At 43.8% G+C, this 24,549-nt stretch overlaps 1 protein-coding gene and 1 long non-coding RNA gene across 8 annotated transcripts in view; one reads left to right on the forward strand and one right to left on the reverse strand.

The window, feature by feature from the left end:
* RGS20 (regulator of G protein signaling 20) overlaps nucleotides 1-24,549 on the reverse strand; it is a 95,043-nt gene that overhangs the window by 50,708 nt on the left and 19,786 nt on the right. The window contains exon 1 of one of the 6 annotated variants that reach the window (XM_044744157.2): nucleotides 13,651-13,934. Coding sequence is in view for 1 of the 6 variants with exons in the window: in XM_070481279.1 (XP_070337380.1) it covers nucleotides 15,147-15,449 (303 nt within the window). In the remaining 5 variants the exon portion in view is untranslated. Of the gene's footprint in view, nucleotides 1-13,467; nucleotides 13,935-15,146; nucleotides 15,450-24,549 lie in introns of those variants that run through there. The other 5 variants (XM_070481279.1, XM_070481281.1, XM_070481280.1 and 2 more) reach the window with 5 other exon arrangements.
* Nucleotides 15,227-24,549, forward strand: part of LOC123275867 (uncharacterized) — a 44,089-nt gene continuing 34,766 nt past the window's right edge. Inside the window, exon 1 of one of the 2 annotated variants that reach the window (XR_011493219.1) lies at nucleotides 15,227-15,365. This is a non-coding gene — a long non-coding RNA (uncharacterized lncRNA). Of the gene's footprint in view, nucleotides 15,366-16,951; nucleotides 17,044-24,549 lie in introns of those variants that run through there. The other variant, XR_011493220.1, reaches the window with a different exon arrangement.

Here is a 24,549-nt window from a genome sequence, read left to right on the forward strand (position 1 = left end):
TATTACATGGGTAAATCATGCAAATATTGATAAGTGAAAAGGCCAGATATAAAAGGCCACGTGTTGCATAAACCCATTTATGTGAAATGTCCAAAACAGGGAAATCTGTAGAAAGAGAAAGTAGTTGCCAGAGGCCACAGGAGAAAGGGGCTTGGAGGGTGACTGCTAAGGGGTGTTGGGTTTCTTCTTGGGGTGACGAAAATGTTCTAAAGAGGTTTATGGTGATAGTTACACACTCTCAATGTACTGAAAGCCATTGAACTGTATGCTTCAAATAGGTGAATTGTATGGTTTGTAATTATATCTCCATAAAACAGTTTTAAAACGCTGTTATTTTAATTTACTTGAAAGGCAGCATGGTGGACTCAAACAAGTGCCGAAAGAACAGGAATGCTGGATGTGGGTTCTGTTCTGTCCCTATATTGGTGACCTTATAAAAGTCATTTGCCTGCAGTGGGCTTTGGCTAGCCAAGTCATTCCCCCTTTCTGTTCCATAAAGTTAATTTTAATTGGGCATTGTTAATTTTGTTGGGTATGACAAAGCTGAGACCATAAGAAAAGGAAAGAAAAAATATCCAAGGAAAAAGAGTAAGGAGGGATAAAAGAGAGCAGGAACAGCAGCTGTGGGTGCCCGTGCAGCGGGAGCAGTGACAGACATGAATGCCGCAGGCATCATGGCGATGAGGAGAGAACAAGAGCCTCAGACAGCACTGGGGAGGTGAGCAGCCTGACTCCTGAGGGAGATGCTCCGTCAAAGCCAAGAACTACATATAGTTCCTACTACTTAGCAGAAATGTTAAAGTGTGTATTTGGGAAAAAAAAATACATCATGAAAATACTTTCCCTGAACATCATGTTACAGTGAGAAATTCAGATAAACATGCCAGTCATATTACGTAGCATTTCCATTAACCTCCTTTATAGACACAGGTTGGTATAAAGATCAGGAATGCAGGCTCTTTCCTCGGTTAAAAGCACTTGAAGTGCTCTTTGGCCCAGAGAATTACTACAATTATAGTCTTTCCTACTTCAACAGTGGAGAAGTGGGTCCCCAAAGTGCATTGGGAGAAACAGAAATGCATAAAACTTAACTAATTACATTTCAGGTTTTATTTAATAGAAAAGACAATGAATAAGTGCAATTAATGCCACATAAGCCCTTACTACGTTCAATCTCATACATATTTCATATCTATCTCTGGTTTTGAAATCTAAATAAATCTAGAGCCCAGGGAGTATCGTGTATTATGTGTGCTTCAATATAACCCTAAGAATGTGAATTGAAATTTGATGTGAATTCAAATCCTCTACATATCCACACTTCTATGAAAGTGCCTGAAGTAATGATGAAAGCCATAGAGCATTAAGAATCAAGTCAGTATCATCAAGAAGACAAACAAGTTGGTGAGGATGTGATGAAAAGGCAATCCTTATACACTGTTGGTGGGAATGTAAGTTGGTCCAACGACTATGGAAAACCATATGGAGGTTCCTCAAAAAATTAAAAATAGATCTACTATACGATCCAGCAATTCCACTACTCAGTATATACCCAAAGGAAATGAAAACAGGATTTCGACAAGATATATGCACTCTCATGTTTACCGCAGCATTATCCACAATAGCCAAGATATGAAAACAATGTAAGTGCCCATCAAGGAATGAATGGATAAAAAAAGACGTGGTACATATACACAATGGAATATTATTTAGCCATGAGAAAGGAAGATATCCTCCCATTTGCAGCAACATGGATGGATCTTGAGCACATTTTGCTAAGCAAGATAAGTCATACAGAAAAAGACAAGTACTGTATGATATCACTTATATGTGGAATCTAAAAAAGTTAAACCTATAAAAAATAGAGTAAAATGGTGATTACCAGGGGATGGTGGTGGGGTTGGATAAAAGAGATGGTGTTTAAGGGTACAAATTAGTAAATAAGCCATTGAGATCTAATGCGTAGTATAAAGAATATAGACAATAATGTTGTACTATAATGATGTAATGTGATAAACATCGCTACATTGGCACTCATATTACAATACATAGACATATTACAATATATAATTGTGTCAAAGTAAACTGTACCCAAACTTACACAGTTACACATCAAATTTATTCAATAATAATAATAAAAAGAATGAATCAAGTTTCTTCTTTGGTTCTGAAGTGATACGAGGACTATATCTTCCCAAGGGGAAAAAGGACACAGCCCCTTCAATGTTCCCTAACGGCCACTCATATTTCTAGGTACCCTCTAAATACCTTTCAATACTAGGACAAGGGTCCGGGAACATCTGATATCCTCAGATGCATTTCTGGAGGTGATGCAGTTTCTTCTACCCAGAACAGTTCTCCAAATTAACAATGCAGAGGGGAAAGACATCATCATCATCATCGATCCCCAGTCCAGCCAGGGAAGTGACAGCTAGGAGGAGGCAGGGTAGCAGCTCCTGGTGGTGCAAGGGGAGGAGGAGAGATCAACTACATAGGCATCAGAGAGTCACTCTGGCCCTGCTGAGGGTCAGGGCTTCAAAGAGTCTGCCTGGAGTGGACAATGTCAAGATCTTTTGGCAAGCAGAAGGCTCCTGTAACAAGAGTAGCACCTGTTAACCTTTGCAGCATGTGCCCATACACAGCTTATACCTATCAGCCACTCTGTAAACGTTGAAGTGACCTACCAGGTGTTCAGAAGGGCCTTTATGAAATAACATCTTCAGCATAACTAAAAGTGGCCCAGTCAGGTAGACATTGTATCCCTCTGATGGGATGCAGTAGGAAGTGCAAGCACTATCCATGAAACGATCTGGTCCATTGGAGCCTTTGGATCTAACATTGAGTTTGCAGGAATTTAGGGAATAGAGGAGAAAGTTAGCATCATGAGGAAGAAGCAAATAAATTCAGGATGTAGGACAATCCACGGGGCAACAGATCCAGTTTCTTCCAAGTTAGTGTGTGAAAAAGAAGGAGGAGGGTAGAGGAAGCAGTCAGAGTAAAGAGACTGAGGAGAAAGAAGGTGATAAGGTTAGTGTCATGGACTGAATATGAATAGAATTCATATGTTGAAGTCCTAACCCCCAACATTTCAGACTGTGACCGTGTTTGGAGACAGGGTCTTTAAAGAGGTCGTTAGGGTGGGGCCCTAAGCCAATCTGACTGCTGTCCTCATAAGAAGAGGAGATTAGGACACACAGAGAGACAGCAGGGATGTGCACACACAGAGGGAAGGCCATGTGAGGACACAGCAAGAAGGTGGCCATCTGCAAGCCAAGGAGAGAGGCCTCAGGAGAAGCCAAACCTGCTGACACCTTGATCTTGAACTAGCCTCCACGCTGTGAGAAAGCAAATTTCTGTTATTTAAGCCACCCGGTGTGGGGTGCTCTGTTATGGTAGCCCTAGGAAACCAACATAGCTGGTATTAAATGATGCCAAAATCGTGTTAATTTTGTTGGGTATGACAAAGATATTGCTGTTATTATATGGATATTATATATATATATATATTTTTTTTTTTTTTTTGAGGAAGATTAGCCCTGAGCTAACATCTTCCAATCCTCCTCTTTTTTCTGAGGAAGACTGGCCCTGAGCTGACATCCATGCCCATCTTCCTCTACTTTCTATGTGGGATGCCTGCCACAGCATGGCTTGCTAAGCGGTGCCATGTCCGCACCCGGGACCCTGGCTGGCAAACCCCAGGCCACCAAAGCAGAATGTGCACACTCAACCGCTGCAGCACCGGGCCGGCCCCTGGATATTGTATTTTAAGTGTGTGTATTATAAGGTTATTACGTTTCTTAAAAGTAACATACATTTTTATTTTAACTGTCTTTAATGAATCACATTTGTAATGAAGCTTCCTATTATTGCCCCTATTATTGGCTGGAACTGTGGAAACTCTTACAGACAAGGCATCCTTGTTTGATCATGAGAGCAGGAACTCACCCAGTGCGGCAGAAGCCCCCCCTCCCTCTGGTCCAATCTCCTGGGGCTCTCCCAGCTCGTTCTGTTTATGCTGGCCACAAATCTTACAGACATTAGGCCTGGATGAATATTGGGTGGTTGAAGAACTTCTTTTCCACCAGTTACAGCAGATGGGTTATGAAATGTGTTAACGTACATGCAAATTAAAGATAATAAAAATGTACAAAAAGGTGTGTTTATCAGTAACTAACTAGCCTTATCTACTCTAATAGGTCTGTCTGGGCAAATTTTCCTTCCATGTCTCTTTTTCCATAAATTATACTTTTTCCTATAGAAAATTCTTCATGATCCCTTAGTGAATGGTAGCATTGGCTCCTCAAACTGTGCCTCATGTCCATTATTAGTTAGCATTTTTCATCCTGTGCTGATGATCCTATTATAAATAATGTGGAATAGCAAGCTCCCATCCTATTTAAAGCTTTTAGTCTGTAAGTAATTTGATCCCTGAAAGCCTCTAGCATCTGAGCTCATACACAAAACCTTTGTGCATATTATTTCCCTTTGGTGCTTCTTCCTTAGTACTTCTGGGGCTTGTTAATTGTCATTAAGTTTTCCTGTTAATGTGAAAATCTCTTGAACCCTCTGCTGTACATCTTACTATAAAGTAAGTATAATTATCCCTGTTATGCATATTTAGAATCAGAGGCTCACAAAACCAGTGAGCAGGGTTGAAATTCAAACCCAGTTCGCTTTATTTCAGTGCTCAGGCATCTTACATCACACGACTGCAATTTGAAGCATACAGAGCTGCAGGGATTACAACACGCTTCTTTTCCTTCTAATGTTTTTAAACTACAAAATCTATATTACATTTTATACTTGTAAATGGCAAAATTTTTAATGTTCAGTTTCTGAATTGCATTGGAAACAAATGATATTATAGAAAGATAAAAATGTGATCCAAAGATAGAAGAAGAAACTTAATTCAAGAAAAATATAGATTGGAACAAATGATATTATAGAAAGATAAAAATGTGATCCAAAGATAGAAGAAGAAACTTAATTCAAGAAAAATAACTTCAAGAAAAATGCTAATAGGTCAGAGCAGACCACTGTTCTGATGCAACAACTAAAAAAGTCAGATAAATAAAACCACATTTCTAAAGACATCAGAGAGCTGTGGAAGCAAAAAGATTAAGTTTACTAAAATTTCTGAGCGGGGGAGCTCTTCAAAAGTGAGCAGCTGTTACTAGGTGTTTTTTCTCTGAGGGCATTTGTAGACTCTGAGCATGGGCTGAGGACATAAGGGGACTCGACAGTCTCATGTGGGAGAACAGGTCTCCCTTCAGTCACAAGGCCCTCCTCAAGCACATGGCTGGCCTCCTCAAGACATTCACCAGATGTGGAAGCCACCTGGGGAGGGTGGAGGCAGGAAAGCAAAGCTCAGAACCTTCGAAGGTGAGACCGAGTCTGTCATCTTCCAGAACTGACGAGACAGAACTCACTAAGCTCTAAATCCAAAGCCCAGGAGGAAATACCTGAGGAATGAGAAATGCCCAGAGGTTATGTAAGTCTTATTAAAAGTGAAACCAGCTCCAACCCATTTCAATACCTATTAGGACTGAAGTAGTCAGTCCCTCATCCTCCTAGAGGAAATCTCTCCAAGGGAGATTCCTTGCTGGTGGAAGATACTATCTGAACCTCCACAGTCTCTTTATATAAAATGTCTACATATAATAAAAATTACTGGATGTGCAAAGGGATAGAAAAATGGGGTAGAAAAAACAAACAATAGATACAGCCTCACAAACAAACTCAATATTGGATTTAGTGGACAAGAATTAGATGGACAAAACTGATGAAAAGATGGGAAATTTCACCAGAGAATTTAAATGTATTGAAAAGAATCAAATGGACATAGTACATTTAGAACAAAACAATTTCTGAAATTAACAACTCACTAGCTGGGGTTTTTTTAACACGAAGAAGTGAAGATCAGTTTTGTGTGTGTGTGAGGAGGACTGGCCCTGAGCTAACATCTGTTGCCAATCTTCCTCTTTTTCTTTTTTCTCCCCAAAGCCCCAGCACATATTTGTATATCCTACTTGTAGATCATTCTAGCTCTTCTATGTGGGATGTCGCCACAGCATGGCTTGATGAGCAGTGTGTAGGTCTGTGCCCAGGATCCAAACCAGCGAACCCCAGGCCACCAAAGAGGGGCACGCAAACTTAACTACTTGGCCATGGGGCCGGCGCCTCACTAGATGGTTTGACAGAAAACTGGGCACAGCAGAAGAAGGTTACGTAAACTAAAACACAGGTCAAAAGAAAACATTCAAATTAAAGAAGAGAGAGACAAAAAAACGGACAAAACGGAGCATAGAATAAGAGACATGAGGGGGAAAAAGGAAAAAGTCTACTATATGTTAGATTTGAGTCCCAGAAGCAGGAGAGGAAGAGAGAAAACAGGTAAGAAGCAATATCTAAAGAGATACTGAGTGAAAAATTTCCAAAGCTGATGAAATATATCAATCCACAGATATACGCAGCTCAGTGAAGTGAAAGTAGGACAAATTAAAAAACCACCTCTAGGTACATTATATTCAAACTGTGGCAAGCCAAAAGCGAAGAGAAAAATTTTAAACCAGCCAGAGGAAAAAGACATGTTACCTTCAGAGAATCATGTCTTTTCAACAGAAACTACAGAAGTAAACACATAATGGAATGAGAGTGTAAAGGCAAGCACAGATTGGGATTTACAATACACACAGACACACACTTTTTTTTTTTGAGGAAGATTAACCCTGAGCTAACTACTGCCAGTCCTCCTCTTTTTGCTGCGGAAGCCTGGCCCTGAGCTAACATCCGTGCCCATCTTCTTCTACTTTATACATGGGACGCCTACCACAGCATGGCTTGCCAAGCGGTACCATGTCTGTACCCAGGATGCGAACCAGCGAACCCCGGGCCGCCGAGAAGCGGAACGTGTGAACTTAACCGCTGCACCACTGGGCTGGCCCACACACATTTTTGACAATAGCTTATATGTAGAATCTACAAAGAACTCTTCCAAATCAATAAGAAGAAGACAGAAAACACAATGGAAAAATGGGCCAAAGACTTGAAAGGCAGTTTACAATAGGAGATATACAAATGGACAAGAAAAGGTGCTCAACATCATCAGTAATCAGGGAAACATTAAAACCACAACAATACACCACTATAGAGCCACCAGAAGGCCTAAAATTAAATGAGTGGACAAGATAATTGCTGGTGAGGATGTGAAGCAGTATATATATTGCCGGTAGACGTGTAAATTGATTTGGATGTAAAAACAGTTTGAAAAACTGACAGTATCTAATCCAGCTAAACATACACTCAATCTATTAGCCAGCAATTTCATTCCTGGGCATCCAATGGAAATAAGGGCTTATATTTATCAAAAGACATGAATAAGAATGTTCATATTAGTATTATTCATAATAGCCGCACACTGGAAACCACTCAAACGTCCTTCAATAGTGGAACGGATAAAAGAACTGTGATGCAATCACATAAAGTAACAGTGGACAGCACTGAAGTCACAACACATGCAACGAGTCGATCTCAAAAACATAGTGCTGAGCTAAAGAAGAAGATGCAAAGAATGTCTTGTATAATTCCATATGAGGTTCAAACAGGCCCAACTAATATAGGGTTTGAGAACTTATACGACTGGTTACCTGTGAGGGTATTGACTGGAAGGAAGCAAGAGGGGGTCTTAAGGATTTGGGCTAAAAATGATCCTACATCTAGATCTAGAGCAGTGGTGACTGATCTTCCAGCCGCTGTCCCCGGCCCCCCCCCCCCCCCAGCCATCCAAAACATTAGGCAGTCTGGAGACATTTTTGGCTGTCACATTTAGAGAGGAGTGCTGCTGGCATCTAGTGGACAGAGGACAGGGACACTGCTAAACGCCCTGCAATGCAAAGGACAGTCCTCAGAACAGGATGTATTCAATCCAAAACGTCAATAGTGCTGAGGTTGAGAAATCCTGATCTGGATGATGGTTACATGGGGGTACACTGACGAAAAGTTGATTAAGCTGGACACTTAAGATGTGTACACTTTACTATAAGGTATAACTCACCATAAATAATAAAGTTCAGAGCAATGATGAAAGTCACAAAAATGCCTATAGCTCCTTGCTGAATTTAGCAAATTTACATAGAAACTTTGTTTCAATTTTATAAATAGTCTAACTCATTAAAGAGTCCCAATAACCTGAATTTGCCAGGAATTACATTAAGTCAGGAAGAATGGAACTCTTTATGTACAGTCCCCATTAAATGCAAAGAAGTATCTATACCTTTCTACGTAACAGAAGATGTATGAATTAGTATCTGGGTTATCGCTGGAAATGGGTACTTGTAGACACTCAATAAATGTATATTGTAAAGTCCACACACCAGGGGTTCTCTTGGAGCCATCAGAAGACACACAAAAATATACATTTACTTTTAAAAAATGTTTTATTTTATTGAGGTTATAATAGTTTATAACATTGTGAAATTTCAGTTGTACATTATTATTTGTCAGTTACCACATAAATGTGCCCTTTCACCTCTTATGCCCACCCCCTTCCCCTCTGGTAACTATTGAACTGTTCTCTTCGTCCCTGTATTAGTTTATCTTCAACATATGAATGAAATCATGTGGTGTCTGTCTTTCTCCCTCTGGCTTATTTCGCTTAAGATAATACCCTCAAGCTCCATCCATGTTGTTGCTAATGGGACGATTTTGTCTTTTATGGCTGAGTAATATCCCATGAATATACATGTACTTTTAAACAGTAGTCTAACCTTAGGTCCAAGGATAATAACTTCTTGCCACCAATTATTAACAAATGAAGAAATCTATTAGTCCCTTAAGTGTCATTATCATCCTACTCTGAGACATGATAGTCATTTACAAGGGAGGGGTAAGCCATAGGTTGCATCACTCTTCCCACTGTCCTGCATAAATGGATCAGCTATGCCAGCCTGTGCTGATGGAGCCATGCAGCCCCAGAAGGGTCAGAAGTGCTGGGTGTCGCAAACCTTAGAACAGCACCACAAACGTGTTCTAGCCTTGAGCAAACACTGTTCAAGCAGCATCGGGGTGACAAGAGCACAAACGGAGACAAACCCAAGAACAAAGTGTTCTCTACTTCACTGCTGGGCTGAGGTGCACGTTGTACAACCCAGACCTCAGGAAGTCAAACTGCTGGGTAACTTTGCATGGGACGCCATCCTCTAAAATCCAAATACTAACATGTACTTAAAAAGAATTTTACAATTTGGAGTAAAATTAAATAATAACTAGAAATCAAGTGCTCCCAAAATGATTTAATAATCAGAAGTAATTCAAGTAAAACATCACTGCTGGGCAACAGGGCATATTACTCATATTTCATAAATGATCCCCCAGGCAAATAGCTGGATTCTAATCAGTTGGATTAGAATCAAGGTAATTTATTCATGAATTCTTAATCGTGTAATATTACCTTGAACACTCAGTCACTTCAAATTTTATTGTGAATGGCCGCTACAAAAGCCCATTCAATGGTGCTGTGAACTGACTCACCCCATGCAGCCTTGTCTAAACTCTTGAGCTGTTCAAGGTAACATTCAAGGACCATCTCAGATAGTGCCGGGTAGTCAGTGACTCACACATATAGTACTAAATGCTAAGCTCTGACTCAGAGTGAACGCTGCTCGTTGCTGACTGACACTATATGTATTTGAATAGAAGCTCACATTGTGAGTCACCTGGTGGTTCACTGAAAACCAATCCACAATCTTTCCAACTGGACAGTGATTCACATTACAATCATACTGGGGCCTGACCTAACACATGTGGTTTCAAAACGCAGTTCTGTTGAACTGGCTTGGGAACATGCTAGAAAGTCACTCCCTGCTTAATGGGCTGTATTTCTGAGAACACGTGGGAGGTATATATACAGAGATGCAAAGTCAAGGGTAGGATATCCAGTTCGAACGCTGGAGAGAACTATAGTTTCCTTCTTCAAGGATGCAGGCACAGTTCCTGGAAGTGCCTTCCCTGGAAGACACACCATTCCTATAAATAACTTTGCAAGGCCAGATGCTCACTTGAAAGGCTCTGCCATGTAATTCCTAAACCACTCATGTGAGGGCTGGACCTTTACGCCACAAGCTGCATCTGTTTGTGGAAGGTGAATGTCATTAGACTGCCATATGCAGAAATAAAGGACAGCAGGATTTTAGAAACTGATATTCAAACGCCTGGAATGAAACCACTAACCAGGCTATTGCATTAAAATAAGAAAGCTTTTTTCTCTCTCATTCTTTTTTTTTATTTTTTTGAGGAAGATTAGCCCTGAGCTAACATCTGCTGCCAATCCTCCTCTTTTTGCTGAGGAAGACTGGCCCTGAGCTGACATCCATGCCCATCTTCCTCTACTTTATATGTGGGACGCCTACCACAGCATGGCTTGCCAAGCGGTGCCATGTCCACACCTGGGATCCGAATCTGGGAATCCCAGGCCGCCGAAGCAGACTGTGCAAACTCAACCGGTGCGCTGCCGGCCGGCCCATCTCTCACTCTTGCTTGTCCGCAAAATCTGGAATAATAAAATCTCCTAGGTAACTTTGAAGGCCTTTCCTAAAAAGCTCTTTTACCGGAAAGACCTTTGTCAAAGCCAGCAGGAAGGAGATTCTAAGAATTTAAGAAAAGCTCAAAAATGGTTCCTAATGTAAAACTGCAAGGGATTAACAGAATATGCAACTAATTGTATACTCTAGTGGGACTTTAAATTCTAATGCTGGCTCTGCCTCTAGCTTCATCTGTGACCTTACCTTATCTTAGGCAAGCCATGCGGTCTTATCTTCTGCTGTGAGGGTCCATGCTGAAGCTATGGGACTACACTAGCCACATTACTGCCTGGCCTCTCTTGTGCTGGAAATAGGATCATCAGTGTGGTGTGGAAGAGCCCTGGGGGAGTCAGAAGACCTAATTCTAATCCTATTTCAGCCCCTATTAGCTGGAGATCTCTGGCCTGGACCCTTAACCTCTCTGAATGCTTCCTCATCTGTAAAGAGAAGAAGGAGGAAAAAGTAATCTCACTTTTATCACTCTATATTCTTGACATCAAGGGTATTTTGGGTAAAATGTTTACAATGATCTTAGAGAAGTTATCATTTCTAGCTTCTAAGGTAAGTTTCCAGTTCTCATAAATACAACTGACTCAGTGCAATATTTTGATGCAAATGTGGATTTTCTGTATATACCATGACCTAATGTGTATTTTTTATGCATATCTGTTTTACAAAATGAAATATTTTGAAACTTAGAGATAATTTTCTTAAAATGCTGTTTGAAGCTTGTATGTAAATATGTCATAATTATTTGAAATAAAAGGAGTCCAGATGATTAAGAAATGCATTGTACTTAAATTTAAATATTGACATAGAAAACATTTACTGTTTCTAATTTTGATGACGGACATCTTCTATTTCATTATGTACACTCTTTATAGCATACAAAAACATGCATTTTGTTCCTGATCTTTTTATAGTTTGAAGTCTACTTAGCCAATTTGGCATCAACATAATAATAATAGTAATAATAGCTTTTGTTTCACATGTGCTAGAGCTCTACTATATTAATTTACTGAATGCTGGCAGCTGCCCTATGAGGTAGGTATTTTTACTGTCCCATTTTACAGATGATAAAACTAAGGCACCGAGAGGTTATGTAACTTGCCTAAGGTCACACAGCTAGGCTGGGATTTGAAAACAGTTACAGAGCCCAGGACTCTTACCCATTAGGCACTACTGCTTCTCATACGCGTTACTAATGCATAATACAAAAGGCGCCACTTAATGAACAGAAGATAAACAGGATGAGGCCCAGCAGAAAATTAGGTTATGAGCAAAAAATAAGAATTTACAGATAGAGTCACTTCATTAGAAATGTCCTTGCCAAGTCTGGGGAGGAAGTCAGACTGTTTCGTGAACTCGGACCCTTGTTTAGGCAATTTCACAATCTGGAACCATCAGAGGTGAAATGAAGCCCAGCCACACAGCGTTCCTGCGACCTGCGCCCCGGAAGAGGGGAAATGACCCAAAGATGATGACTGGAGATCGGTGCAGGAGCTCCCTGCTCCCCACACTCCGGGGGCAACGCAGAGCCCGGGTAGGCAAGTGACTGCCCTGCTAGCCAGTGGGCAAGAGGAATCGCGCCCGCATCCAACGCACCGGATGCGGTTGGGACAACCAGCGAACTCCAGCCAGATGGCCTGGGGGGAGTGGGGTGTCGACAAATCGGGATTGGCCTCCGCCGGATTCTGAGAAAGAAGCGAGGTGAGTAGAGACTTGCACTCTAGCCCTCCCCTCCTCCCGGACAGAAAATCCGCTCTCGCGCTCACTCCTCCGCCTGTCTGCCGAGGGTGCTCCCCCCGGCGCCCAGCCCGCGCCCCCTCGCCTGGCTCGAGCGCTCTTCACCGCCGCGTCCCGCCTGCCGCTGGAGTCGCCTGCCTGGGTTTTCCTCGAACGCTGGCGAGTCCTGGAGGATCGCAACCCACTCCTGTCGGGACGCACCGCCTCTCCCACCGTCCTTCTCCCGCCCACAGCCCCAAAGGCAGGGTGGGCAGGTCGCAGAGCACAAAGACTCCCCAGTATCCAGCCTCTCCCGCCCACTCCGCTCAGACGCAGGAGCGCCGCGGGGCACACACAACAGCCCGAAAACGGGCCCTTCTCCGAGCGCCGCCTGTTCCAAGGCCCCTCCCACGTTCATTCACTACCGGTTGGGGGGAGGGCCGCCGCCCATACCGACCCCTAAAAGCCCACCCCGCTCCCGGCGCGCCGCCTCTCCTTAGGTCCCACGCCCGCCCACTCCCCTCTCCAGTCTCCGCAGCCTGGGCGCCCAGCCGCATTCCAACTTTCCGAGCACAGCTCCAAGAGTGCAGAAGAGTCAATCACTCGGGTTTGTTCAAGAAAAATCTCCCCGGCGCTCGCACCTTAACCTCCTTGGCGTGGGGCAAAGACTGGGCGACAGTGCCCCACCATTCGGCTTTCAAAAGCGTAAATGCCCACACCGAGTCAGCCCCTCCACGGTCCACGCGCGGGTGCCCACATCCCAGTCCCGCTCGTCGGGTGCCCCGCCTGAGTTGCGCTTCTCTTAAAGGCAGGTTTTGCGATTTAGGGAGTGTCTCCTCTTTCTTCCCACCTGCGCTCAAACTGTCTGCCTCTGGCGCCCGGCCCCTTCCTCGTCCTTCTCCCTACCCAGGGGAAACCCACCTGGAGTTTCCCAAATATACTTGGGGTGTCACCCCGCATTTTAGGGTTTAAGGGATAGGCTCCTGCGTGCCCCACCCACTCACTGACCCCAGGAAACACAGGTTGAATCGTGCGCACGCCCTGGTGGACCCGGTAGAAATTGATCCTGGTGGCTCGACGCCCCCTTTCCAACACGGACACACCCTAAGCCTACAGCCCTCCCCGCCCCGGCCCCCTGCCCCCTCCAAAATTCGTACTGACTCACCGACCGGGTTGGAATGGCAGAGGAGGCGACCAACCCACACCCGCTCCCGCCACCGCGGCGACGAAGAGAGCGCCAGGTCCTGCCCAGCGTGGGCGCCCCGCTTGGCCCCGGCCACTTCCCAGACTGAGGCCTCGGGGCCAGTCCGAGAAAGAGAAGGGGGCGTTGAGGAAGCGGAGTACTCACGATTCCACCATCCACGCGGTGAGCCAGAGGGGAAGCTCCGACCCGCTAGTCTCCGTCGGCCGTGCGCATGCGTCCCGCGTGAGCCTTATTTTTATTATAATCCCGAGTGCTGTCGTTACTACGCCCGCGATTGCTCTGGCTCTCGGTCTTTTCCCTGGGAAAAGGACGCTCTTCTCCCTCCCCCTCTCTCCGTCCGCTCTGCCTCCTCCCCGCCCCCTCACTCCGCCCTCCTGGCCGGGCAATCCCAGGTCTAGCCTCCCTCTCGCGGTGGTGCGCCCCACTGCGGCGGGAGCTGACGGTGGTGGGGTGGCGGTCGTGTGAGGCTCCAAGCGGCACCCAATCCGCGCTGGGACCGTAGCCCCTCCTCCAGCCTGGGATTAGAAAGTACCGAGAGTGTGGGCGCGAAGCCAGGCGAGCGCTGAGGGCATCAGCAAAACCCCTCTGCTCTCCTTTCGCTCCAGCGCGCGGGGGCCGAGCGAGACTCCCCCGTGCGGGAATGCGTGCTCCGACCTTGTGAATGAAAGGGGGCGGAGGGAGGTGCGAGTGTGTGTGTGCGCGCAGGAGGTGCGCCGCGCGCAGGAGGGGTGCTTGGTCCGGGGAGAGTCAAGCCGTGGACTGCCTCGCCTCTGGAGGACCGCCCTTTACCTTCTCCCTTTCCCCAGGGTGCTTCTCCGAGCTCTATCCCCGCCCCACTCCGGGGCAGCCTCTGGTTCTGGTTGTCCCGCACTGGAAGGGTGCTCCTCTCCCTCGCCCGGCCAGCCGGAGCCGGAGGCTCCACCTGGCTGCGCGGAAGAGGGGGCTAACTCCCGACTCCGGATCTCATTGAGACCTTCGGCAGCCGCCCTCGGTCCCCAGGGGACTCCGGAGTCCAGAGGAGGGCAAAGACCCAGAGGGTGGCGGAGGAACCCTGCCGCCCAGCTCTGCGGGCACAGAGCACCGCGTGTCCCTGTAGCCCTCGGTGTGTCCTCAGCAGCGAGACGCAGTCGGACCGCCGGGGCTGTGCGCCCGAGCTCTGAGGGCTAAACTGAAGCTGTAAGCTGACCTGACACAAAAATAACATCACGTCATTTCCTCCCCGGCCTCCAGAGCCCGCAGAAGCCGAGAGGGCAGAAGAGTGGGAGCGCGAGGAGGGGGCAGAGGTGCGTCTAGGGGAGGCTTGTAGGAAAGAGGAGACAGACACGTTGAGAACGAGAGTTTGAGAAGCAGCCTCAAGAAGGGCTAGGGCTCTTCCCGCTTCCATTGACCATAGAAGGAAATGGCCCAGGAAAAAGTAGCTTCGAGGGTCTCCTGCGGCGAGCGGGTGCCAAGCGAGCCGCAGGCGCCTTTTCTTTGAACACGTTCATCACTGTCTCGACCTTCCCACCACCCTCCCCCTTTTGCTGGCTGGTCCCTGCTAGCCCCGTGTGGAGTGGGTCAGTCGGGGTTAGGAAGGAGCAGGATATGCTGGCATCCGAGTGAGGCCGGGGGTGGGGCGTGGTGGAGACAACTGTACTCACCGGCATGGGCGAGCTTTGCCCAGCGCTGGCGTCCTCTTCCCTGGGCAGGCGTCCCCTTGGGGGTCGACCAGGCAGTGCCAGAGCTGCCCCGAGCAGGAGCGAGAGGCGGCCCGACCGCTGCTCATGCCTCTGCGAGAGCCCAGTCACTGGCAGGGCGGGAAGCAGGAGGGAGAAGTCCGGGCGCCTCTGAGGAGCCTCACGAGGGGGTCTCCGGAGAAGGTGAGAGAAGAACTGCGCGAGGCCGGAGAGCGTGCTAGAGAGGAGGCTGAGCAGCTTCGGGGCTGCCCCGGGCGAGTCCGGGAGCTGTGCAAGGCCGGTGGCAGGAAGGGCAAGGGGCAAGGGAGGGAGAGAAACAAAACCAGCACACCATTACTGTTGGGTCCAGCTAAGAGTGACGATAACATGCACTTAGTGCTATTTACTATGAGATTTTGAGGCTTTACTTTGGGGGTGCAAGAGAAGGTCAGTGGGGACGAAAGGAAAGGCCTTTGGTTAGTTTCGCCCCCTCCCTCTCTCCTTTCCCTCCTTTCTTCCCTCTTCCTCCCCCTCTCTTTTTCTCCCTCCCCACCCTTCTAACTCTGCTCTACTCAAAGTGTGGTCCTTGGACCAGGAGCTTCATAACAACCAGGAGCTTGTTAGAAATGCGAATCTCAGACCCTATCCTTCCTTACTGCATCAGAATCTGAATGTTAACGTTCCCAGGAGATTTCACATTAGTCGTGAGGTGCCGTGTATAAAAGCATCTGTGTCCGTACCTCTTCGTTCTTTAGAATTTGGATGAAATCTCCTAGTTCTCTTTTGCAACTCTTGCTCTTCCTCTCCCTAGCTCAATCTCCCTCTTTCCCTCTGTCCTTTCCCACCTTTCAAAGCGCTAGAGCTCTACCTGCCAGAGGCACAGAAGTTGGAATTGGTCACTAGGTTCTATAGGGATAGGTGTCTAGGGGAGGCTAGATAGTGGCAGAAGACTGAGGGACCCCAGACCCTACTCAGGCTGGGTAGGAAAAGCAATGGTCTGATTTGACTTTGGCTGTGCTGGGTGGGGTGGGGTGGGAGGCCAGGACTGTGTTGGGGCCCTGGGTGCACACTCTGCAGGCCGCCTTTCTGCACTCCATGTGTCCAATTTATTCTCCAGAACACAGGTCTTTCAGCCTTCCACTTGGTTGCTTAGGAGATCTAAGTGGCCAGGGTGGAGGCAAAAGTCTTATTTTTTTCTCAGAAAGTAGAGGGAAGCATTAATTTAGAAGTCAGAAGTCCAGGGTTCTAGACTTGCTAACTTGACCAACTAACCTTGGAAAGTCTCTCTATTCTTTGAGTTTGTGTGCTTCATTTTAGAATAAAGGAATTGAACTCAGTGGCTTTTTAAGGCTCTCATTTTTGAGAAGATCTCAGGGTTTCTTGGTCCCTTAACATTTAGTGAAGTTACAAACTAGAACCGAACTCAGCCAATTCAAACAGCCTCCTTAAACAAAACAAAAAGACAATCTGTTTGTGAAAAACGAGAGTGGTGGTTGCCAAGAAAAATGAAGGTCGAGGCGGGAAGCAGCGAACAAAAGTGATAGGGCGGCGAGGCGCAGGAGAGGAAGAGGCGCGCGGCGTGGGGCGCGGGTCCCAAGGGCGCGGCGGCCGCTCTCCAGGGTCCTGAAGGCGGGAGCGGCCGCGGGCGGCCTCTTGGGTTTGGCGCGGTTCCCCAGCTCCGCAGTCGCCAGGCCCGGCATGTTTTTTTTTTCGGCGGTGGAAGTCTTGTGGGAAGCGATTGTCGGGAGGGAGGGAGGAAACCTAGCAACCCATTCTCATTCATGAGGCCCTTTCTGGGAAGCCGCTGAGCGCGTTGGCTGATTTGTCTTTCGGTCGTTTGTATGCGCCCAGAGAGAGAGTGGAGCTTGGTTTGCATTTCCGAGTAAGTTCACACTGTTTCGCTCCCCCTCATTACCTTTTCCTGGAGAATGGGGTCGTTCTCCTAGTATATTCATTCTCCTCGTTCAAATGCTTCTCTCCACTCCCCCAACCCCCCTGTCTGCCATGGTCCAAATATGTTAGGGGTTGGAGTTGGGAATCCAAGAGCCTTCTGGAGAAGCGCCAACAGCTCGCTCGAGGGGGGAAAGGACCGATGTGGAAAAGGCTCAGAGACGGCCTTGGCGCCCAGAGTTTGTCTCGCTGGGGAGGAGGGCAGGGGACGATCCTCTCGGGTAGAGGTTGGGGTGGGTGACTCAGCCGGCGCCTAGCTAGCTCGGGTGGCCTGGGGCAGTTGGACCAGGGCGGGTGGCGGCTAACCCCGTGCGCACCTTCGGGGGCGGCTGCCTCTGCCTTGAGAGCGCTACCGGGTGGCGCAAGAACCTCAGCGGACACAGGCACCGGGGCTGCAAGGACCCTATGCTAAGGAAGTCGAGACAGAACCGGCTCGGTTTTGGCGACTCAGAGCTTGGCTAAGCCCACCCAGGGTCTTCCCGACCGGCCTTCATGCATGGCTTGAACAAAGTGGAAAACGCTGAAAGTGAGCTGCAAGCACACTTCTGCGACGCATGACCCTCTCTTAGGGGCCGGAAAGAAGCTTCATGGGCCTTGCGTGGGTCCCAGATTTTGCATCTCCAGCTCACGATTTCAAACGGTTTTGTGAGAATGTGTGAACCTGTAAACCGATTCTTCTCTCGCCCCAGCCCTTCTTCCCAAGTCACTTGCACGCCCCTTCCCCGAGTATGCTTCATTAGGCATTTTGTTTCGGTCCTGTGCTTCAGGACAGATGCTTGTGAGGGAAATAGTGGAAACGTTCGGGAGAATATAAGTCCCAAACTCAGTCCCAGAAACACAGTGCTGGGGCTCCGTTGCTCCTCTGGAGACATTCACCTTTCACCCTTTCCTAGATTGCTCTTTTCCCTCCAGACCAGCAGCCTGCTCCCCGATTCTGGCTCATGTCTGGCCACTTTGCAGTCACAGCGAGGTTGTAGAGTCTGGTGAGGGACCCAAGGCTTCTTTAGCTGGGGTGTGAAGCATGATGGTATAGGGTGCTGAAATCCATCAACTTCCATTGACCCTTCTGCAAGGATAGAGCTAGGGAGTATCAATGTAGCTAGAAAATTCGATCTGATAAAAGTTATCTGAAGAAAGACCTTCAGCTGCCCTCAGTGCTGATCACTACAGAGAGCCCTCATTTCCATTTAGGACAGATTCTAGGTAACAGTCTGAGGGCTTCAATAACATCAGCAGCAAAATGGAATCATCTTGGAGTCGTATTCCTGAAAGCACTGCTCCTTAGGGATCCAGAAGACTGAGGGAATGCTTTGTTCTGACTGAATATCCACTTCCCGAATTAATCGTGTTGACTATTGAACAATGCAGAGGAGAAAATCACCACACCCTAAATCAATGTAAACAAAATCTCGCCCCTGTAAAAAGCAAATTGAAAATTTTCATTCATGCCTAAATAGTACCGTTCCATAAAGGAAATATCCATGGCAGAACTAAACTACTTTTTTACCAAAAATTTCTGAGAGCCTTTGGAATTAAAACCACAGTTGCAATGAAATTTGAAATTAGATTTAGTTTTATGAAATGACCTATTTTTCCCTGAACTTTATTTTAAAAATTCTATTTTGCTGTGGTTTAGCTGTTTCATATATTTTTATTTTCTGTTATTTGGAGAAGTAGTTTTTCTACTTGGATCTAAGAATTTGACAGTGATTGAAAACTATAAAGGCAAATCTTTGCTTGTGCTGACTATAAATCATGCAGATTGCAATGACAATAAATAAGATAAACAGACCATGGATATTAGAGTTCCAGGTTAACGTTAATTGGAGGCCAGCCAAGCTATTAAGGACATGTTTCTATTAAGGTTCACTTAGAATCTCAAATGTTCCTAGTGAAAGTACAACTGCTAAAAAGAATATCTCTGCAGCTTATAATTAGTTCTCAATTCATTCACTCTTTTTTAAAACTTTATCTTATTGAAGTCACGTTGGTTTATAATATTGTATAAATTTCAAGTGCACGTCATTATATTTCAACTTCTGTAGAGACTGCATCATGTTCACCACCAAAAGTCTAGTTTCCGTCTGTCACCATATACTCGTGCTCCTTTACCCCTTTTACCCTCCCCCTACCTCCTTGCCCTCTAGTAACCACCAATCTGTTCTCCATATCTACGTATTTGTTTATCTTCCATATATGAGTGAAATCATACAGTATTTGTCTTACTCCATCTGACTTATTTTGCTTAGCATAATAACATCAAGATGCATCCATCTTGTCCCAAATGGCACAATTTTGTCTTTTTTGTGGCTGAGTAGTATTTCAGTGTGTGTGTGTGTGTGTGTGTGTATGTATAAATATATATATATGTGTGTGTGTGTAACATCTTCTTTATCCATTTATCTGTTGATGGGTACTTAGGTTGCTTCCAAGTCTTGGCTATTGTGAATAATCCTGCAGTGAACATAGAGGCACATGTATCTTTTTGAATTAGTGTTTTCATGTTTTTTTGGATAAATACTCAGAAGTGGAATAGCTCAATCATATAGTATTTCTATTTTTAATTTTTTGAGAAATCTCCATACTGCTTTCCATAGTGGCTGCACCAATTTGCATTCCCACCAGCAATGTGTAGGGGTTCCCTTTTCTCCACATCCTCTCCAACACTTGTTATTTCTTGTCTTTTTAATTGTAACTATTCTGGTGGGTGTGAGGTGATATCTCATTATAGTTTTGGTTTGAATTTCTCTAATAATTTGTGATGATAAGCATCTTTGCATGTTCCTACTGCCATCTGTAAATCTTCTTTGGAAAAATGTCTGTTGATATCCTCTACCCATTTTTTGATCTGCTTGTTCATTTTTGTTGTTGCTGTTGCATTGTATGAATTCTTTATATATTTTGGAAATTAACCCCTTATTGGATATCTGACTTGCAAATATTTCCTCCCAGTTGATGTCTTGTCTTTTAGTTTTGTTGCTGGGTTCCTTCATTGTGCAGAAGCTTTTTAGTCTGATGTAGTCCCATTTGTTTATTTTTTCTTTTGTTTACCTCGCTTGAGAAGACATGTATTTAAAAAGATACTACTCCGTCTGATGTCAAAGTGCGTATTACCTATGCTTTCTTCTAGGAGTTTTATGGTTTCAAGTCTTACATTCAAGTCTTTAATCCATTTTGAATTAATTTTTGTGTATGGTGTAAGAGAATGGTCTACTTTCATTCTTTTGCATGTGACTGTGCAGTTTTCTCAGCATTGTTTATTGAAGAGATTTTCCTTTCTCCATTGTATGTTCTTGGCTCCTTTGTCAAAAATTAGCTGTCCATAGATGTGTGGTTTTATTTTTGGACTCTCAACTCTGTTCCACTGATCTTTGTGTCTGTTTTTCTGCCAATATGATGCTGATTTGATTACTATAGCTTTGTAGTATATTTTGAAATCAGGGAGTGTGATACCTCCAGCTTTGTTCTTTTTTCTCAGAATTGCTTTGGCTATTCGGGGTCTTTTGTTGTTCCATATAAATTTTAGGATTCTTTGTTCTATTTCCGTGAAAAATTTCATTGGGATTCTAATTGAGATTACATTGAATCTGTAGATTGCTTTAAGTATTGTGGACATTTAAACTATATTTATTCTTCTAATTGATGAGCATGGAATATCTTTCCATTTCTTTACGTCTTCTTCGATTTTTTTCAATGTCTGATAGTTTTCAGCATATAGGTCTTTCACCTCCTTAGTTAAATTTATTCCTATGGATTTTGTTCTTTTTGTTGTGATTGTAAATGGGATTGAATTCTTGATTTCTCTTTCTGGTAGTTCATTGTCAGTGTTTAGAAATACAACTGATTTTTGTATGTTGATTTTGTGCCCTGCAACTTTACTGTATTCTTTAATTATTTCTAATACTTTTTTTGTGGATTCTTTAGAATTTTCTATATATTGAGTCATGTCATCCACAAAGAGTGACAGTTTTACTTCTTCATTTCCATTTGGATCCCTTCCATTTTTTTTTTTTGGTGAGGAAGATTTCCCTAAGCTAACATCTGTGCCAATATTCCTCCATTTTGTATGTGAGACCCCACCACAGAATAGCTCAATGAGTGGTGTGTAGGTCCATGCCTGGGATCTGAACCCATGAACCGTGGACTGCTAAAGCAGAGCAGGTGAACTTAACCACTATGCCACTGGGCCAGCCCCTCATTTCTTTTTCTTGCCTAGTTGCTCTGGCTACAACTTCCAATACTATGTTGAATAAGAGCAGTGAGAGTGGGCATCCTTATCTTGTTCCTGTTCTTAGAGGAATAGCTTTCAGTTTTTCCCTGTTGAGTATGAGGCTGGCTGTGGGTTTGTCATATATGGCCTTTATTGTGTTGAGGTACTTTCCTTCTATATCCATTTTATTCAGAGTTTTTATCACAAATGGATGTTGAATCTTGTCAAATGCTTCTCTGCATCTATTGAGATGATCATGTGATTTTTATTCTTCATTTTGTTAATGTGTTGTTTCACCTTGATTGATTTTCAAATGTTGAACCATCCTTGCATACATGGAATAAATCCCACTTGACTGTGGTGTATGATCCTTTTAATGTATTGTTGTGCTCAATTTGCTAATATTTTTTGATGATTTTTACGTCTATCTTCATCAGTGATGCTGGCCTGTAATTTCCCTTTTTTGAGTGTTATCTTGTTTGGTTTTGGTATTGGGGTAATGTTGGCCTCATAAAATGAATTAGGAAGTGTCCATCTTCTTCAAGGAAGAGTTTGAGAAGGATAGGTCTTAAATCTTATTTGAATGTTTGGTAGAATTCACCAAAACAGCTGTCGGGTCCTGGACTTTTGATTTTGGGGAGGTTTTTGATTACTGTTTCAATCTCTTCACTTGTGATTGGTCTGTTCAGATTCTCTATTTCTTCTTGATTCAGTTTTGGGAGATTGTATGATTCTAAGAATTTATCCATTTCTTCTAGGTTATCCAATTTGTTAGTGTGTAACATTTCATTGTGTTCTCTTATAATCCTTTGTATTTCTGTGGTGTCAGTTGTAATTTCTCCTCTTTCATCCCTGATTTTGTTTATTTGAGTCCTCTCTCTATTTATTGAGTCTTTATTATTTGAGTTTAGCTTAGGGCTTGTCAATTTTGTTTATCTTTTCAAATAACCAGGTGTTGGTTTCATTGATCTTTCCATTGCCTTTTTAGCCTCTATTTCATTTATTTCTGCTCTGATTCTTATGATTTCCTTCCTTTTACTGACTTTGGGCTTTGTTTGTTCTTCTTTTTCTAGTTATTGTAAGTATAGTGTTAGATTTTTTTTTGAGATTTTTCTTGTTTTTTTGAGGTAGGCCTCTATCCTATATACTTCCCTCATAGTACCACTTTTGCTGCATCCCATTTTGGTATGGTGTGTTTTCATTTTCATTTGTCTTCAAGTATTTTTTGATTTCTCCTTTGATTTATTCATTGATCCAATAGTTGTTCAGTAGCGTGTTGTTTAGCCTCCACATATTTGTGACTTTCCCAGCTTTCTTCTTGTAGTTGATTTCTAGTTTCATACCATCATGGTCTGAAGAGATGCTTGATATGATTTCAATCTTCTTAAATTTATTGAGACTTGTTTTGTTTCCCAACATATGGTCTATCTTTGAGAATGTTCCATGGGCACTTGAGAAGAATGTGTATTCTGTTGCTTTTGGATGGTATATTTTATATAGATCTAAGTCCATCTGATCTAGTGTTTCATTTAAGGCCAATGTTTCCTTGTCAACTTTCTGTCTGGATGATCTAGCCATTGATGTAAGTGGGGGTGTTAAAGTCCCCCACTATTAATCTGCTGCTGTTAATTTCTCCTTCTAGGTCTGTTAGTAGTTGCTTTATATACTTTGGTGCTCCTATGTTAGGTGCATATATATTAATAAGTGTTATGTCTTTTTAGTGGAATGTCCCTTTTATCATTACATAATGTCCATATTTGTCTCTTGTTATCTTTTCTGGTTTGAAGTCTGTTTTGTCTGATATAAGGATAGCTATACTTGCTTTCGTTTGGTTGCCATTTGCTTGGAGTTTCGTCTTCCATCCCTTCACTTTGAGCCCATGTTTATCTTTAGAGCTGAGATGGGTCTCCTGGAGGCAGTATATTCTTGGGTCTTATCTTTTAATCCAGCCAGGCACTCTGTGTCTTTTGATTGATGAATTCAATCTATTTACATTTAGAGTGATTATTGGCATATGAGGGATTAATATTGCCATTTTATTTTTTGTTTTCTGGTTGTTCTATATTTCCATTGTTTCTTTTCCCTTGTGCCTGCCATTTCAGATTGGTAGTTTTCAGTGATGTTTTTCCAGTTTCATCTTTATTTATGATTTGCGACTCTGCTCTGATTTTTTGTTTTGTGATTACCATGAGGTTTGTATAAAAGATCTCAGAGATCAGATAGTCTTTTTCTGCTGAAAGCATCTTATCTCCATTAGCCTATGTAGTTTCCTTCCTTTTCTTCCTCTCCTTCTATGTTTTTGTTGTCTCAAATTATCCTTTTTTGTATTGTGAGTTTGTTACAATATTGATGTGGTCATAGTTATTTTTGATGCTTTCTTCCTCTTTAGCCTCTGTGTTATAATTGTTTACTAACCTATTCTGATATAGAGCTGCAATTTTCTGACCTGTCTATATATCACCTGCTCAAAGCTTTGTAAACCTTTGCCTTTTTATTTCAAGTAACAGGTCTCCTTTCAACATTTCTTGTTAGGCAGGTCTAGTGGTGATGAACTCCCTCAGCTTTTGCTTGTCTGGAAATCCTTTATTTCCCCTTGATATCAGAAGGATAACTTTGCTGGATAGAGTATTCTTCACTGATTTTTTTTCTTTCAATATTTTGAATATATCATTCCACTCTCTCCTACCATGTAGAGTTTCTCCTGAGATATACACTGATAGCCTGATGGAGGTTCCTTTGTAAGTTATTTTCTTCTCTCTGGCTGCCCTTAATATTCTTCCTTTGTCATTGACTTTTGATAGCTTTAATTTAATATGCCTTGGAGAAGGTCTTTTTTCATTGAGATAATTAAGAGTTCTATTAGCTTCATATACTTGTATATCCAATTCCTTCCCCAGGTTTGGGAAGTTCTCAGCTATTGCTTCTTTGAATGAGCTCTCTGTTCCTTTCTTCCTCTCTTCTCCTTTTGGGATATCTATTATCCTTATGTTGCTTTTCCTAATTGAGTTGGATATTTCTTGTAGAATGTCTGTATTTTTAAAAAAATCTTAGTTTTCTCTCTTTTCCACTTGAATCGTTTCTATATTTCTATCTTCGAGCTCACTAACTCTCTTCTATAAGGTCTGCTCTGTTTCAAATACTTTTTGCTTTATTTTTCATTTCATTAATTATGTTCTTCATCTCCAGAATTTTTCTTTGTTTGTTTGTTTTTTAGAGTTTCAGTCTCTT

This window comes from Equus asinus, chromosome 12 (genome assembly GCF_041296235.1).
Source record: "Equus asinus isolate D_3611 breed Donkey chromosome 12, EquAss-T2T_v2, whole genome shotgun sequence".
In the NCBI taxonomy this organism is placed as follows: Eukaryota; Metazoa; Chordata; class Mammalia; order Perissodactyla; family Equidae; genus Equus; species Equus asinus.